Genomic DNA, 17,581 nt, shown 5'->3' on the forward strand with positions numbered 1-17,581 from the left:
ACCACAGCACCGCCATAGAAATCTCGGGAAGCACATGGATCACCACCTCATCCGCTAGATATATGTGGATGGTACTCATCGCCTGCATCTGTAGCCGTTTTCAATCCTGCACCTCCATGGTGGTCGGCTTCTCCTCACACAAAAGAGTATCAATCAACCCTTGCTAGATGAGCACGTCCTTCACCTTTGTCTGCCACAAGGAGAAATTACTCTTTCCATCAAACTTGTTGATCTCCATCTTGATTGATCATGTCTTCTCCATCTTCAGTCTTGCTCATCACTGCTACAATCTGCATCCTTGTACCGCCTCGCTCTGATATCACTTGTTAGATTGAATGTCTGGCCAGGACAATACCTCCCAAGATCTTTTCGGTACCGCGCGATGCAGCAGAAAGAAAGAAGAAATAAAACAGAAAACAATCAAAATATGTGGATCAGCCAAAAAAGGCTCGTCTCCACGAGGCATGCAAACTTCACTATGAGAAAAAAAATTTTACAAGAGGAGATCTCACCCTCAACCCTTGTACATCAAATTTCTCCCTAACAAGAAGTTATCTCTCACAAAAGCTCTCTCTCTAGGAAGACCCCCTGAACCCCTGAAGTGACTGCTATCTGCTGTCCAGGAGCTCTGCTCCTCTCTACAGCATCCTCGTATCTCTCTCTCTCTTCACGGGTGTTCAGGCTCCTTCACAGCCGCACAAAGCCGTCCGTGCACCACACCAAAAGCCGGGCCACACCATAACCCTTCTGTTCACGTTCACAACCTTTTAAAGGCTTAAAATCCAAATTAGAACGTGATTAGGAGTCCTAAGATCAACCAAAAAACTTTCTGGACCGTTAGATCTCGACCGAAAGCTCCCTAGGCCATCGGATCGCGCACAAAGAGCCCTGAACCACGCGTGGATCGCAACTTCAGTCCATGCGGCTCCCGTAGACCGCCAGCGCCACGCGATCTATGGTAGAGCACGCGAGCACAGGGCTGGGCACCCGCGCATGCTAGGCTAGCCTGCCCACATGCACTGGACCAGCCCGCGCTGGGCCCGCCTGCGTCTGGGCCGCTTGCGCGCTTGGGCCTAACTGCGCCTGGGCCGCATGCACCCATGCTGGGCCCATCTGCGCACTAGGCCGCACGCTGGGCACATCTTCATCGGGTCAGGCGGCGCTCCACCGGTCGCCGTCGGCCCACCGCCGTCGCCTCGTGCATCGTGCCATCGCTTCGATCGCTCGTATCTCCTCCGTCTGAACTCCGTTTGGGATGATCTTGTTCTCGTTAGACTTCATTTTTCATCGCAAACCTCGTTGTCGGCTCAATATGGACTGAATCTCGAGATGTCAAATCCTAACACCTCCCACGTCTCCCCATCAAATCCCTAGCTACCCATTCCCCCTTACAAACCCTCGGCCTGTGGGATTTCGCTCGCCTCCCTCTCGACCGCGCCATTCTCGCGGTCCTCATCGCCCAATACGACGCTCTTCACCTGCCGCAGCCTCGCCCTTAACGCCCGCGTCGTGCTCGCCGGCGCCCTGGCCCTCCATGTAGAGAAAGAAACGGAGTTGAATGCCGAGATCTTCTCCGGCCGTTGGGGCCGTCATGGATTTCATGATGAACTGGTTGGTGTTTCTATGAGGATGCTTGCGTCCTGCCGGATGAGATCGTCATCGCGGCGACTCGGCCGTGAAGGACGGGCGGCCGCATAAGGTGGACTAGGCTGGGTTGGTGTGGAACATAGTGATGAGGGAGATCTTGGAGGGGTTGAGGAGCGGTCGGTGCTACTATTCCTTGCACCTTAAGTGTTCGATGAAGCGCCATCGGCCCCGCTTTTCGAAGAAGAGTGCGGGCTGGAGATGAATACGGAGTTGGAAGCATCGATGGAGGATGAAGATGATGCTGGCAATGGCGATCGGGAGTTGGGTCCAGATAACTGTGGTCTCTAGTCGAGTTTGGGTCCCAGCAGCACGTGGATGCTCGGGTTGGTGTCAGAGAGGAGCCTTTGGATTCGGTCGGGAAGGGTGCAAGTGATGATGATGTGGCCATCGAGTGTGAAAATTTGAGTACTTGGGGGAGAATTCTTAGCTATGAGGACCAATGGTGTACATAAGAAAGTGATCTTAGATGATGGACCAAGGCGGTTTTTCTTTCTCGGGAATGACTGCATGAGAGGAGCTGGGGAGGGTAGTTATGATAATGACGTCAATGATGATAATGTTTGTGTCTTTGGTTGTATCATTTACCAGAAAAGGATGCGTGGTAGTTAGTCTTGGTAAACATAAAAAATCGGCTGTTGATGTTTCCATGGAAGAAGTGCAGAATTGGATGGCTAAAGCTGAGGTGATGTATTTAGAGAAGAAGCAGGAATACGTGAAGGTCCAATTGGAGCTGCAGCACTAATTTGGATCAGATGCTGCATCGGAAGGACCGGATCGTCTAGTCCTTGGAGAAGAAGCAGGTAGAAGCGTTAAGGAAGAGGAACCTGGAGGCTTGGTCGTTTAGTTCATGATTATAAGAAGGCTTTGAAGGAGAACCGTAGTGCATTTGCTGAGTACAGAAAACAGTTTCCAGAGGGTGACAAGCCTCATTAGAGGGATGCTGGTGGAACTGGTGGTGTTATTATGATTACAAGGGAGCTGAAAATGCAGAGTACGAAGAAAGAGGAGAAAATGCATTGGATGGCTGCAAAGATGATCAATGATTTTCAGAAACATTGGTGTGTAAGCTTCATGGATATGCTAAGTGGGCTACAAAGTTGGTAAAACTTGATGGAGAAACTAAGATTCTTCAAGAAAGGTTTGCAACCAAGGATTTGGAAACTAAGACCCTGCAAGTCTTTAAGATGCTTGAAAACTCGACTTTCACGTAGGATCCTTATTTCTTTATCCTGAAAATTAGATGGAAATTTAAGCAGTGTCACAAAAGCTTCATGTTAAGAAAGAATATTTTAATGCTTCAATGTATGACAACGTTATATGGTTTGAACCTCAGCTGTATAAATTTTTCACAGATATAAACAAGATTGTTGTTTATGAGGCACACAAAATTTTGACTTCTTGAATATCATGTTGTGCGTATATTCTTAGGAGATCCTGTATTTAACATGCAATGCTAATCATGGTTCGCCGCATTGACCCATACCACTGGGTAGTGGACATACTGTACTATACCGGTGAGGTGCCGGTACAGTATTGGGGTTCAGTATGGCATTGTATTGACATATGGTACATCTGCTGTCTCACCTCCAGCAGCATACCCTGTTTTAACAGTTGTGGCCATGCATACCTTACCATACAATATTTTCATGCATTTTACAGAGAATATTGTGCTGCAATATGTGGAGACATGACTGCTGTTGTTAACAGAAATGACTTTTATGTTCCTTTTTAATTGTGTAAGGCTGTTTCTCTTTAACTTAATATGAAACATTGTTGACTGATTCATAAAGATTTTGATAAGTTCAGTTCCAGGCAGTCTATCAATTATGAAGCTTGGGACAGGAATGAAGTAATGCACAAACTGTGTAGCTTCATTTAAGCATGTGTTTGTTTGATATGAACCTTTTCAAGCCACGCACAAGCTAGGCCGTTGGACATATAATTCTTATGTTAGATATCTGTCCATGAAAAAGTATTAACTATCATCTGTTCAAACACACGAAATATAGGGCTGGTGCTTCAATTCAGCTTTATGGCCTTCAATGTCGCCTTCAGATGAATGCAGTGCTTTTTATCTGTGACCCTTTTGTCTCAACTTTCATGGGCCTATTTAACCTTGAAGTGTTGTTGCTTTGTTTCACAAAGTGAACTGGATGAGTCATATGATACGTTTTCAAACTCACCAACTGCCTTCTAAGCTTCTTGGCAAGCACTTCCATGTTCAACTATGGTATTGTTCATGAGTTCAGCACACAAATATAAAGATTAACATCACTTTGAGAGTGGTCAGGCCACCTCTATTTCTGCATATTGACCTGATGAATTGAGTTGCTCCCTTTCATCATTGTTTACAAATAGTGTATATCATATTTACCTCCCTCTTAGCTTGAATTCTAGTTTTCCTGGATCTACAGTGAACCGAATTATGCAACTTAGTTTCAGTTCATGTATCTTGTTATATGATTTGAGGGACATCCTTTTCCTAGCCAACTCTGTTGGGTCAGTTTCAGATAAATTGTTTGTGCAATCAATTAAATCGTTTCTTTCCTATTCTCTGATGTCCTATTGAATGCTTTTTTCCTCTGTGGAAATGGAACTGCGATATTTTTCCAAATTTGCTGAACATTCTCTCTCATTGAAGGCACCAATAAATTGCTGTATCTCCTGGACATGAAAATGGATATTACTTGAATTAATGTGTATTTACATAAATAGTTCTTCCATTCTCTCTTTCTCTCTTTCTGATTGACCCTTAGTAGTCTCCATGTCAGGTTCCTTCTTCACTATTTCTGTTGTCCTTGAAATATGCTAATTTCACATATCTCATAAAACATGCAGCCATATTCAGATAACGGTTCATATTGGCATCAATAGTATTTTAATTTATGGTGAGAAGATTTTCACTAATTCGAGTCTCCTAGTTTGCTTGTAAGAAACGTTAATGCAAGAAGTGCCCCGTCCTGCTCTGTGATGATATATTGTTTCGTTTTAACAGGATAATCAAACTATAATGCTTATGAAAAGTAAGCTTGTTTAAGGTACAAGCCTTAAAGCTCCTTAATGTTCTTCAACAAATGATTTAATTCCTGTATTCATTTGAAGTTTTGGTTAGTTTGGGACTAAAGCTCTAATGCTTGGCTCTCTTTCTTGCTACTTCAGTGCTGTGGCTGCAGGTTCAGCTTATAGCCATTGGTTTCTAGCCGGCAGTAGCACATCAGTGTGAGTACCGATCAGAGAATTGGAGGGGGTAAGAAGCAAAGAACAAGTAAAACAGCAGATATGTGGATACTACATAGTACACACTTGTGGAGATTCCAAAGAGGTCACTACTGGATTCAAAGAATTATGTCCTGCCTGGTTTTCTATGTAGCCTCGGGCTAAAGTTAGAAGTCTTGCAGGAAGACAATATGATAGTGTGACACCTCTAATCCCAAGAACATCATCTTGCTACCAATTGTTTTTGACTCAAAAAATTCACATTTCGGAGGATCATTGCCTGTTAGGAAATGTTTGATGTGCTGTTTTATTTATGCTGTTGTCTTCATTTTTTCAATTTTGTAAATATCTTTTGCTTTTTTTTTTTTTTTTAATACTCCCTTGACTCTATCTGTCATATAGGAATTTTTATCTTTGGTTGTCTATTACTTTTCTTTCGCATGGCTTTCTATAACCATGTGCATACATTCTTTTGGTGACCACTTGGGTTTAGAAGTCTCCTAGCTTGACTTTGTTTACTATAATATGTAAAGTAAATGGCATATTTAATAATGCCTCATCACATGCCATGAACTTAGCAATACACACAGATCTGCGCCGACCTGCTTCAAAGCACCGTACCTTCATAAAATTTAGATTTTTGTGAACAGCTGGAGTGAGTGGTGACAATCCGTAACGTATGCTGATGAAGCCACGTCCTAACCTTGCAAGCTGTCCCTGGTGTTGCCTGGGTTGATGCCTCTTTCACCCTTTTTTAATCAAGTACAGAATTGTGCATTACTGTAATATGACATTGTATGAGTTGCAGTAAATCTATGTTTATTTTGCACCCGATCCAAGGAAGCTGTTGTCCTTGTGGAATATGTCACAGACTCACAGATGGAATGTCTTACCTAATGATGATATATATTGTGAACTCATATGGTTGACAGGAAAGGCAGGTCATATTATCAAATTATGCATTGTAGACTTGCTAAACATTGACGGCTGGAACAAATCATTAGCAGGGGATTAGATGCTGAAATGTGATAGCTGCAGGATGTTCCATGGAATGGTATGTTAATGTGGTTTCCTATCTGGTTATGACTTAAGCCTCGAGCACATTAAAATACCATGGATATAGATGGTTTGAAAAAATAATTTGTAATGTCTTGAAACATGCACAGGTTTCAGGATCGGCCTTCTGTATCATCCTGTTGCTCTCCTTGTATTTATCAAGATTTTATGTTACATTATGACATATATGATCTTTTATTCTCTCAGTTCGCACTATTTTTTCCCTTTCTCCTCTTTTCAGCCGCACCAAGAGAATCTCTTAAATTGCCAGGTCAATAAGTTGGTGGTAGTGGTGATGGGGAGGTATCCATATAACCATGCATGTGAAATATTACAGGGAGCCTAGTAGGCTCCATTCTAGTGGGTATTAGATCAAAGAAAATTATGTGAGTTACAGTCTACTGTACCATTGGGTGCGCAGGTGAATGGCGCGGGGACCGCAATGGGGTGTCTGACACCACCATGTTCATGCTGCCCAGAGGTTGGAATGTGACCAAGGTTTCAATATCTCATCACCAAGAGACAATTTAGAGTAGATGTTATTACCTTTTTGTGTTAATCTTAAGAGATCAACTTGGCCTTTGTCTTGATCCATTAAAGCTAGCTTATGCACTTGAGACGGGCACAAGAGGTAACAAAGGACTCACGGCCTATCACAAATGTCAAATGTCTAATTTGTAGAAAATATTTATAAAGACTTACGTCCTATTACAAATACCATTATAAACGGTGCTTGAAGTTTTGGAGTGCCATAATAACAGGAAGAAGGCTATATATGGTAAAACCGAAAAATAGTCATGCTGTTTGAAAAGAGAACAATGTTCATAGGTTACAACATTATTTCTTCAACTACAAATATATCAGTATTCCTAGAATATATACTTCATTATGCAAACAGTGATAAAATCCAATAATAGCTGTCATTTAACGCCCGGTATCTATATCTAACAGTAACCGGAGCATCCAAAACTGCTACAGCAGTCATTACTATGTCATAACGGCTGTTATTTCAGAGCAAAGTTAGTTTTGCCAGCCTGAGGTTAATTTTAGAGCGGCATGGGAAGAGACTTGGCAGTCATTTAACAATGAATAATGCATTACCGTATGGGATGGAATGGAAGCGAACGTTGAAGCGCAGCGAGTGTGGACACCTCATTTACATGTCTCGTCTCCCCTCGGGTTCTTGTGCCGCCACATGACATGCGTGTCCTTTTGCTGTAGCCATCCCCACATGTCACATGCTTTGCACTGTGACGTACCTCCTTTGCTACATTCACTTCTTTTTGTATGCATGGTGGGGGTACAAACTAAAGAATTATGTGGGAAATTTCCACGTCCTCCATTTTCTCTTTTGGCATAATGTGGGATGGGGTAGAGGCATCTTGTTGGCCTCATGTTGTCGCCGTGCTCGAGATCCAAATATTAAATCATCGCCATGTTCTCCATGGTACAACATTATTGATGGCCACTTGATCTTTTTTCGTTTTTTGGTGGTCAGACATACATACATACACACTATGTATCACTACGTATTTGTTTATGTCTGTATGTATGGTTGGGTGCTTGGTTGGTTATAGCAAGTCAAGAGTACAAATAAAATTTTTGGTCGCTGAATTCTAAATTTACACCAATTATGGCTACATGTCTAACGCACATAGCCATGTATGCGAGGAGAAAAAATTTAATGAATGATTGTCATTTTCCCCATCCAACACTGAAAGGTGGAATAAAAAGTGGGGACCATGCTGGGACTTCGTGGTTTTAAAAAGAGATGACCGCGGTGTGAGGGTACAAGTTATTTTTTTTTTTGCAACATTTTAGTGTTGTGAAAGAATTTTCTCAATAAAGACACCTTTAAGAGCCATATATTGAAATCTAAAGATTTAGAGGTGGCCGGACAAAGAGTCAGTTAGGTCATTTACATGTTAATTTTTAGTCATAAAATGGTAAAATTAGGGAAGAGACTGATTTGGAAAAATGTTAGGCCAAATACCTCTCCATGCTTGCGTACAGTGTTATGGTTTGATGCTTCAGCATGATTCCGCATAGATAGGATATCTAATTTTCTACAAGAGATTAGGGGGAAAAAAAAAAAAAGATCGTGGCGGCCAGATGCTCTTCCAAATGAAGAGGGATACCAGCATAAGTTTTCGCAATTTGAGTTTGAAATAGAGCCTCGTTTCTCTATATCTCTCTTTTCTAAACTATGCTATAACATTCATGTATGTCTGAGTTTGCAATTTATAAAGGAGATATATAAATAAATAAATCTTTACCCAGATCTAATTCTATTTTTATCTTCCAAATACTTCTCCTAATTCTCTTGACACTTTAATGCCCCCCATGCACATTCTACTACTCCCCAGAACTCTATTAAACTAGCAATTTGCGGGCCATGACTCTTCCACTTGTAGAGCAAACATTATACTTTTCTTGGCCAGCGAGATGGCCCGGAAGTGTCAAGAAACCTCAAAGACGAGGTAGAAAGATTATTGTTAGAGGAGAAGAAGAATATATATAAAATAAAAAAGGAGAGACAAGGAAAAAGGAAAGAAAGAGGAGGCATAAGGCCTGCATGTGAGAGGGCATAGTTTGGCGACAAAGCAGGGAGGGGGCGTGCCAACAGTGCACATGGGATGGCATGATTCAAATCCACAGCAAGCACACAAACCCGCATCTCTCTCTCTCCTTCCCTTCTCCCAAACCGTTTCGCCTTTTAAACAGCTCAATCCCCATTCTTAAAGTTCCCACCACACATCTCTATCCATCTCATGATTTCCATCAACCAATAGAAGAATTACAGCAAGAAGAATATGTCTCTTCCATGTGTATCCTCCTCTTTTTTTTCTTTTTGATGGAGTTCCATGTGTATCCTAATATCTATCAATATATTGCCATCGCATGTACCTTTTATTGCCCATGGATGTGGATAGATATGCAGCTACTGGGTCGCTGAGCCAAGTTACAGCTTTGGCTTAGCTCTTGTCAGGCCTCTACGACATAATTAAGAGTATCTTGTCAGGCCACTCCTTTTTTTCCTGATCTCTTGATGTCTCAGTCTACATTATACTCGCCCTTATCGTAAACTAACAAACATTATGATAGCTAATGAGACAATGTCCAACTAAAATGATAATGTAAATATGATGATGCTGTACAAAAACGATACTATATTTTTTATCATAAGCATCAGTGTCACATGTGCAGGTCCATCTATTATGACCATTTTGGCAATTATGTTGGACTGCTATTGGCTCGTTGCGCCTTACTTGATTAGTAGCACACTTATTTTGAAATGAAAACAAAAAAATATCAAATTTTAATTAAGCCAACTTAGAACATATCTTTTAAAAAAAAGTCCTGCTCAATGTACAAATAGTAACTGCATTTGGTATAAATATTAGAACCAAACTTGAATTAAGCTGACCCACCAAGATCAACCTAAGCTCACTTAGTAATGCCTTGATGACAACCACCCAGCTCAAATCACATAACCATATTTTACCCAAAAAAGAAAAAAAAGTGTATGTCGTATGTTAATTAATGAGCAATTTTTTTGAACACCAAACAATAATAATAACAACAACAATAAGAATAAGCAACACTGTAGACATCCCAAGTCATTAATTTGCATAAATAATCTTTCATTCATCCCATGCATTAATGTTATTTTCTTCAAATCTTTCGAACTTACGACAATGAGAAGAGCTAACACTACATCAGTTGTCACATATTTTGTTCCATGAGCTGGCTTTGATAGCAACCTCAACCTCATTCTACCGGTGGAATCATGCTTGGAGCTTGCATCCAAAGCCCAGTTCGTGGCAAGCCAAGCATGTTGGCCAGCCGATCGAGTTCCAAACATAAACAATGATCCAAGAACATGAATACATGATGCATGTGTGCTCCTCTAAATCAACGAAAGACACCAGCAACAATCTCTCTCTGTCTCTCTCTCTATCCCAGTCCATTAATCTGAGAGCCGAACCAAAAGGTACAGTCACATCAGCACGTGGTGGCTGATTCCTCCACTTAATTAAACTTAAGTTGCGTGTTTCCCGTAATACCGTTGAAGCCCCAGCTCCCCCCGTCCTCCCTACCTCCTTCCTCGCACCTCTCTCTTTCTCCAGCTGTTGCTAGCTGTCCCCCTCTTCCCTCATCATGTGAACCCCTCTTCTCCTCCCCGTATCTTCCACAGCCCATACAGCAAAAGAAAATTCAACCGCCACCCCTACCACATCCACCATAATAAGGAGAGAGAGAGAGCGAGAGAGAGAGAGAGGCACAAACCAGTGACTGATATTCGAATTCGAGTTGAAAGACCTCTCCAGCTACCCATCTCACAATCCTTTTCCCACCAGGCTTCAGCTCTCAGCTTCCATTACATTGCCTGGCCGCCGGTCTAAGACCAAGCTCCCTTTTCTGACCCTCCTTGAGAGAGAGAGAGAGAGCTATATGGCTCAGCTCCCTCCCAAGATCCCCACCACCTTCCCCCCCACGTGGCCCAACTTCGGCCATCACCGTCCACCTTTCTCCTCCATTCCCACCCCCGCCGCCCCCTCGCCGCCGGCTCCCAGCTCCCAGCCCTCATGGGTTGACGAATTCCTCGACTTCTCCTCCGCCAAACGCGGCTCGCACCGCCGCTCCGTCAGCGACTCCATCGCCTTCCTCGAGGCCCCGCTGGCGGACGACGCCGCCGCTGCAGCTGAATTCGACCGCCTTGACGAGGACCAGCTCATTGAGTCCATGTTCTCCGACGACGTCCCGCCCCCGTCATCCTCCTCCCCCCGTGCTGCGCCACCCCTCACCTCTTCCAACCCCTCCACGCCGTCCGACCACAACAGCATCAACGACGACAAGCCTGCCGCATCCTCCGACCACCAGACCACGATGAGCAACGACTTCGCTGCGGAGGCGCAGAGCGCTTGCAAGGCCGAGCCGAAACCAGCCACCGAACCGGAGCACATCGTCGACCCCAAAAGAGTCAAGAGGTGAGGCCGATCGCCGCCATTTTACGACAATGTAGCGCTGTACCTCCTGCATTGACCTCAACCGCAACCATTACACTTCTAATCAACTTGTGGATTCGAGCAGGATATTAGCCAACCGGCAGTCGGCGCAGAGGTCGCGAGTGAGGAAGCTGCAGTACATATCCGAGCTCGAGCGCAGCGTCACCACGTTGCAGGTAGTCATGTACACACACACACACACACATATATGCCGTGGATTTTTTTTTTTTGGATATCATGGTGGAAACGTTAAGTCGAATTCTAATAGGAAATTAGCTTCTATGGGACAACGTAACAGTGTGAGCATGTAGAGATTTCATAAGTTGGCCATCATTCTCTAATGGTTCGGTTGGTTATGTTTGTCTTTTGGATGTTGAAACGAAGACCGAGGTGTCGGCATTGTCGCCTCGGGTTGCATTCCTCGATCACCAGCGCTCGATTCTTACGCTGGGAAACAGCCATCTGAAGCAGCGGATTGCAGCTTTGGCCCAGGACAAAATCTTCAAAGATGGTGAGTTTCTTAGAGAGACAGATTACTAGAATTGGGCTATATTTTTCAAGTATTTAACACAAACACCGGCTATTTTAATTTGAAGTTCTCCAGGAATTTTTGCTTAATGCTGTAGCATTTCCTGTTGCATATAATTCCTACACAGTTACCCAAATTAAGTCCCGAATATTTCCTCCTCGCGGACTGGACTTTCATCCATTCCTTGTCTTCTTTTATGAACAAATGAAGTAAATGTAGGTGGGCCAAGGGACGCGGCCACAGCAACCTTGCAACGCATGATAGGTGGAGCATAAATTATACAGCATGTAGATATTTTTTTTACCCAATTCTCGTACAGGTGTTCGGTAGATTCGTTGCATTGGAGTTGCTCAGTACCTTCCAATTCACTAATCGAAACTTTCTGGATGTTCATCATTCTTTCATCAGCCAAATGACTTTGGAAATTATTTATGACTTAAAAAATTATTTAGAATTATTTGATAGTTCATGATGTACGTTTACATGATTAATGAATGAGATAATCATTTTTCTACAAAATTGATGCCCTTTGTCACCTATAACTGCTATTTTGGTTGGTGCCATCCCATTTTTGTTCGTACATGCAGATCATGCATAGATGTTAATTATATGCTTAGTTTCATAAACTTTTGTAGTTTCTAACAAATTCTTCCCCTAACAAAGTCTCATATATTTTTTCTTAAATGAACTAGTTTTGAATGTCAACTCTTAACAACATACTATAATCTATATATATGGTTAATCCACCCCTACATTGCAATTTGAAATATATATATATATATAATTATCTTAATATTATTAATTGTACCTCTTCGTAATGAAATTAAGGAAGGAAGTGGGGGCGCTAGCTTCACTTTTACTTCAAGGAAATAATATTATGCTTTCCCCTTGCTCAAGAAATAAAAAAGAAGAAGAATGCGCCTTTATATTGAAATGTATTATGTATAATCTAAGTCTCAGATCCTCAGCATTCACAATAATATATAACATTGAAACTAGCTATGAATTTTTTTTTTTTTTTTTAAGGTTAAATCACAGCACCTATTTTGTGCTAATTTAATTCATGGTTAAAAGTATAAAAAAGATTAAACTATGGAATATTTTCAATTGGACGGTAGGCAAGTCTCACGCATTTGGAGATGACTAAATTATTCATGAATTGCTTAAAAAATTTATGGGCAATACATAATGCGACAACAAGAACTATGCTTCTTGTAATACAAATAGATCCTCTAAAAATCTCAATTAGCAGTTGAGACATATGCAATTTAAGAAGATGATGGCTTTATAATAACTATCATGGAGTTCCTTGTAATGGATTGGGTGGTGATTGTGTGTAAAATTGCAGCCCACCAAGAGGCATTAAAGAAGGAGATCGAGAGGCTAAGGCAAGTCTACCACCAGCAGAATCTCAAGAAAATGTCTGCTCCCACCTCTGATCCCGCTATGCGCACAGAAAAAGAGCTGGTTAGCTGACGCACCACTGGCTCGGAAAGAAAATGCTGCACAGTAATTTGTTGATTAGGGATTGATCGATCAGGTGATGGTGTTCATTAAGTAGGAGAAATTGTGGTTACGTTGGTGGTGGTACGTAAATGTATTATTATATTCTTTGTGTATTTCAATTTCATCTATGATTTTTTCCTTTTTTTTTAAAAAAATATTAACCGTCACATGGTGGTCATGTGTGTGAAGTAGTCTTAAGGTTTGGTAACATCAAAAAGAATGCCACAGGGCATTGTGTATTATTTTGATGAATGTTTTTTTCTTTTTAATGCAAATATTCCACTCATTTTATTTTTTCTTGAAATTAATGGGGGATTGAGGTTTCTCAAATCTCAAAAGAAAAGTGAACACGTAATGTGTGCATACCACATGTATCATCTGAGGTTTACACCATTAAATTCCTAATTAAAACTTATGTACATGTATGTATGTATGTGTGTGTGTGTGTGTTTGCGTATGTATTTGTGTTTTCACTTCTTTAATAAAGTTCCCATCCTGACATATAAAGGAAAAAGAGAAGAATATGAGCAGTTTATAACATTTATAGCCTCCTGAACTTATCACTTTGTGTGCCATTTCCAACAACACGTGACGGCATTCTATCCGAAGAGGGTGTTCTGGATGCCGGCGGATCTCCTCAATCAGCTGGAAACATCTTCCTGTCTAGGTTTCCTGGTGGCTCTCCGTGAGAAGTGGAGCGATTTAAGGCAGCAGGACAACCGACAAGCAAAGATTATTTCCATTTTGCAAGGATAAGATAAGATATTCTAGAAATGGAATGAATTATCTCTAGGAGATGGGGTTTAGCTGTGTTTGCTAGCCCTATCATCTCTTTAAGCTATGTTGCAACCCAAGTAAATTTCAGAGATATAAATATTTCAGGCCCTAATGAAAACATGCAGCACCTCTTTGCCTGAAAATGAAAGATTCTGAGTCCGGATATTTGATGGGGCATCCCCAGTTGTATCTTATGCCGGATCCTTAGCATATTTTTATAGCGTGATTGATCATAAACTATGAGACAAGAGAGGCACGGCAATCTGACATTCTTCTAAAGGAAGAAAAATAAATAAATAAAAGATCAGGATCAATCTTTATTACTTTCTTCATAACCAATTAAACGATCACAAAAAAAAAAAAAAAATCCTCCTAAAAAATGCGTAAAAAAAAAAAAAAAAAAAAAAAGAGCAGAAGTTTTCTCCATAACAGCTAGCTATCTCTAAAAAAGAGTGCGCATAGCATTATCTAGTTCTGTTTTTCACTCAGCTCCAACTACATAAATCGAGGTAGTTCTATAACTTCCTCAAACCAATCAAGCGTGGCATATTTGCCATTTTGGTTTAGCTAGCTTACCTTATCCATCCTTGGATTAGGCCAGCTGTAAAAATTGAAAAAAATATAGATTCAGGCACATGGGTATGCATACATTGTTGCATGAATGGTGTAGACTTTATTATAGTGCTTGTTGTAATGGTACCAAGAGGGTTGTTAATACCCACTTGCTATTGAATTCAATTAGTCTTATAAACTCAAGAGAGGCCATGTTGCAGTTCTCTCTTGATACAGAAATGAACAGCATCTTATAAACTCAAGAATGAACTTCCTTGTCTCAAAAGAAGAGTTGGATAAAATAGCCATAAGTACCTGCTTAATTTCACCATAGATGGTAATATTAGAGATGAAATTGCCCTAACAAAAAACAAAAATAAAAACAAGAGAGCACTAGGCTGTAAATTTTTACATTTGCCCCTTTAAAGCAAAAAACCAAGACGTGGTGTGTGTGTGCGCGCGCGTGTGTAAAGATTCTTATTTTATTACAACCCACACCCTTCCCAGGAAACTACATGTTTGATGCCTTTGGCAGATTCCATTTACTTGTAGCATCCCTCTTCCCACCAAGCGTCCCCACAAATAATATCGCAAATTGATTACAACATTGTCGTATAATATTCTCCACACCACATGCACAGCATGTGCTTTTGTACAAAGCAGCATGGATCTTCTTAGCTGGCTGCACTTGAGAGGCACCGCACACAGAATTTCTTCTATGATCCATCCATTCTTGTTGGTCCAAAAGGAGTAGGTAAAACAAGCAAACAAGCGAATCCGCCAATGCTGGGATCCTCAGGCTTGCAATATGTTTTAAATTTGGAGCCTTGATACCTTAGCACGCACCCTTGCCTTCTTAGTTTAACTCTTCATGAGCCATAAGGTACTGCCACCAATAATAATAAACTACGCCACAATTATTCTTTTCCTCCCCTTCTCATCTTCTTCCCCTCCCCATCCTCATGGAAACTCTTAAATATGACATAGAAGTAGAGGCCGTCGCCTTAATAGCAAAAGACTTTCTAATAAAATGAGAAATTCTTTCCCACCAAGTGAGTGGCCCGGCGGAACGAGCTTTGGCTTCCATGCAAATGATCTGCATTCGAGTCACGGAGTTGGAGATATTATGGTCACATCCAGAGGAGATAGCCACATCAGATCGCCCACCTTCTAACCTTTTTTTCTATCCAAAAAAAAAAAGAGAAATTTTTTGTGCACCGTAGAGTTTTTCAACGTGCAATTAATGTCTGCATGTCAACTTTTTCGTTTAAAAATTTTGTACGATGAAAGTACCCATTTTTTTATAAAAATTATAACATCCTGTGGCGTATTATAGCCCAGAATATCATAATATGACTCTGGATATCATTACATAGAAGAAATATTTTTGTTCAACCATTTATCAATGGTATTTAATGCCTGCAAATCGATTTTTTTGTTGAAAAATTTTGAACGACGAAAATGCTCTTATTCTTTGAAAAAAATTATGACATCTTGTGCATATTATGATATCCTACATTATATTATGACATCCTGTGGATAAAAATTATGACCTTCTAAACACATTATAATATGGATATAGGATGTCATAATTTTATCAAAGAGCAGAGATATTTTCGTTATACAAAATTTTTAAACAAAAAAGTCGATCTGTAGACATTAAATACGCGTTGAAAAATGATAACTACGTGAATCAATCGGACAAGATGGTACACTCCACGTCGGATTTTCTATACCGCTCGCAGTGCACAAAGAATTGCCCTAATAAAATAGCCCAACTATAAGATGGCCCCGAGGTGTAGAGTTGTGCTGTACGTGCATGGGTCATCGTGTGAGGGAGGAAATCGTGATGCGAATGGACCAGCTATCATGCAGCACGCATGGTGGAGGCATGCCTCGAACGCAAGAAGAGTTCATTCGTTTTCCACTATACTTCATGAATAACATCTAACTCTATGATTTGTAGATTTATGGCCCATCCGTTTCATTGTCATCAAATTTACCGTCCTCTTTCCGTTACATAGCCATCATGCTCACCCTTTTAGCAAGCATGCATGTGTAGGCACGTGTGCTGTTGCTTGGCTTCCAATATTCTCCTGTTGAAGCATAATTGCATCCGTTTCCTCCACTGTTCACGCATACGAGACCATGTGCCAAGGAAATGGGGCCAATTAATAAATTGGATGGCAGATGGTACCATAGTTTTCCTCAAGGATTCATGGAGATTATTAGGTATATGAATGATGTATTGACTTCTAGCCCTCGCTCAACAACCATGAGGTGGGCCAAAATGAAATTAAAGCGGCACACCAGGCCTACATGCATGCCGGCAGGAGGGGCTGACGTGCCAAGCTGACACCAATTTTCCCCTCTTAATTATGGGGGCATATTCCCCCTCAAATGATTACGGGGCCCACACATGACATAACTGTGCTTTGCACAAGAGGGAAATGGTATCATTCCTGAGATTTGTAGGGCACTTTCGCGATCATCCTCTCCTTGTTTGTCCGTCCGATGTTAGGTGAAAACTAGAGGTGAATAATCCCTTGTTTATTGGTACCATAGTGTAGATGAAAACTGGTAAATGAATTATTTGGGCTCAGATCCATGATAGGCTTCATGGAGATTGTTTCCTGGAGAGAGGAGGAAACCTTGAACATCATTTCAAGCTTGACGTGTAAATGAGCCGTGCCTGCAAACCTCGAGCTTGCACAAATAACTAGAAGCGTGAAATTGGCTTGGTAATACGCTCCTCCAGTTAATAAGCCAAGCTTAAATAGCTTTTTGATGGTTGGCAACCTCAACTCGTATACCCTTCTCTTTTTTTTTTTTTTTCTTTTCTTTTTTTTTTTTTCGATACATGTGAATGGCAGCACCACTCTAATACGAGAGCAATCCAAAATATCAGAGTATAAAAGAACCCGCAGAACTACCGGACAAGTCTCACCCTATCTCTGGTTTCAGTTATTTAAGATAAGCTGGAGTAACTTAATATTAGGCTAGGCTACTTTGCATTCCTAAAAAGCATGGTGGACAAACACAAGTGCTGGGGTTCCACAACAATGGGTAAAAGCTTATCAAAAATAAGTTCTTTCGGACGCAATTGACTGTCAAATTGTCCAAACAACATATAGTCTTCTTTTTAATAAGTCGAGCATCCTTTGTGTATTCTTAGCTCAAATCAATGAAATACATGAATTCTCGATTTCTCAACTTGATTAACACTGTAGCTTCCTTCATACAGCATATATTCAAGAGAGAAAATGGCAAAGATAGTAACTTAAATCAT

General features: G+C 41.2%; 1 protein-coding gene and 1 pseudogene across 1 annotated transcript; both read left to right on the forward strand.

The window, feature by feature from the left end:
• Positions 1-1,343: 1,343 nt before the first annotated feature.
• Positions 1,344-5,764, forward strand: LOC114914289 (uncharacterized; annotated as a pseudogene).
• A 4,232-nt stretch (positions 5,765-9,996) lies between these two features.
• LOC105043744 (basic leucine zipper 6) lies at positions 9,997-13,972 on the forward strand. The gene is made up of 4 exons (XM_010921427.4): positions 9,997-10,910; positions 11,014-11,104; positions 11,313-11,439; positions 12,806-13,972. The coding sequence occupies exons 1-4, from the start codon at positions 10,375-10,377 to the stop codon at positions 12,931-12,933; spliced, it is 882 nt and encodes a 293-aa protein (XP_010919729.1). The 5' UTR covers positions 9,997-10,374; the 3' UTR covers positions 12,934-13,972.
• The last annotated feature ends 3,609 nt before the right edge of the window (positions 13,973-17,581 follow it).

This window comes from Elaeis guineensis, chromosome 2 (assembly GCF_000442705.2).
Source record: "Elaeis guineensis isolate ETL-2024a chromosome 2, EG11, whole genome shotgun sequence".
In the NCBI taxonomy this organism is placed as follows: Eukaryota; Viridiplantae; Streptophyta; class Magnoliopsida; order Arecales; family Arecaceae; genus Elaeis; species Elaeis guineensis.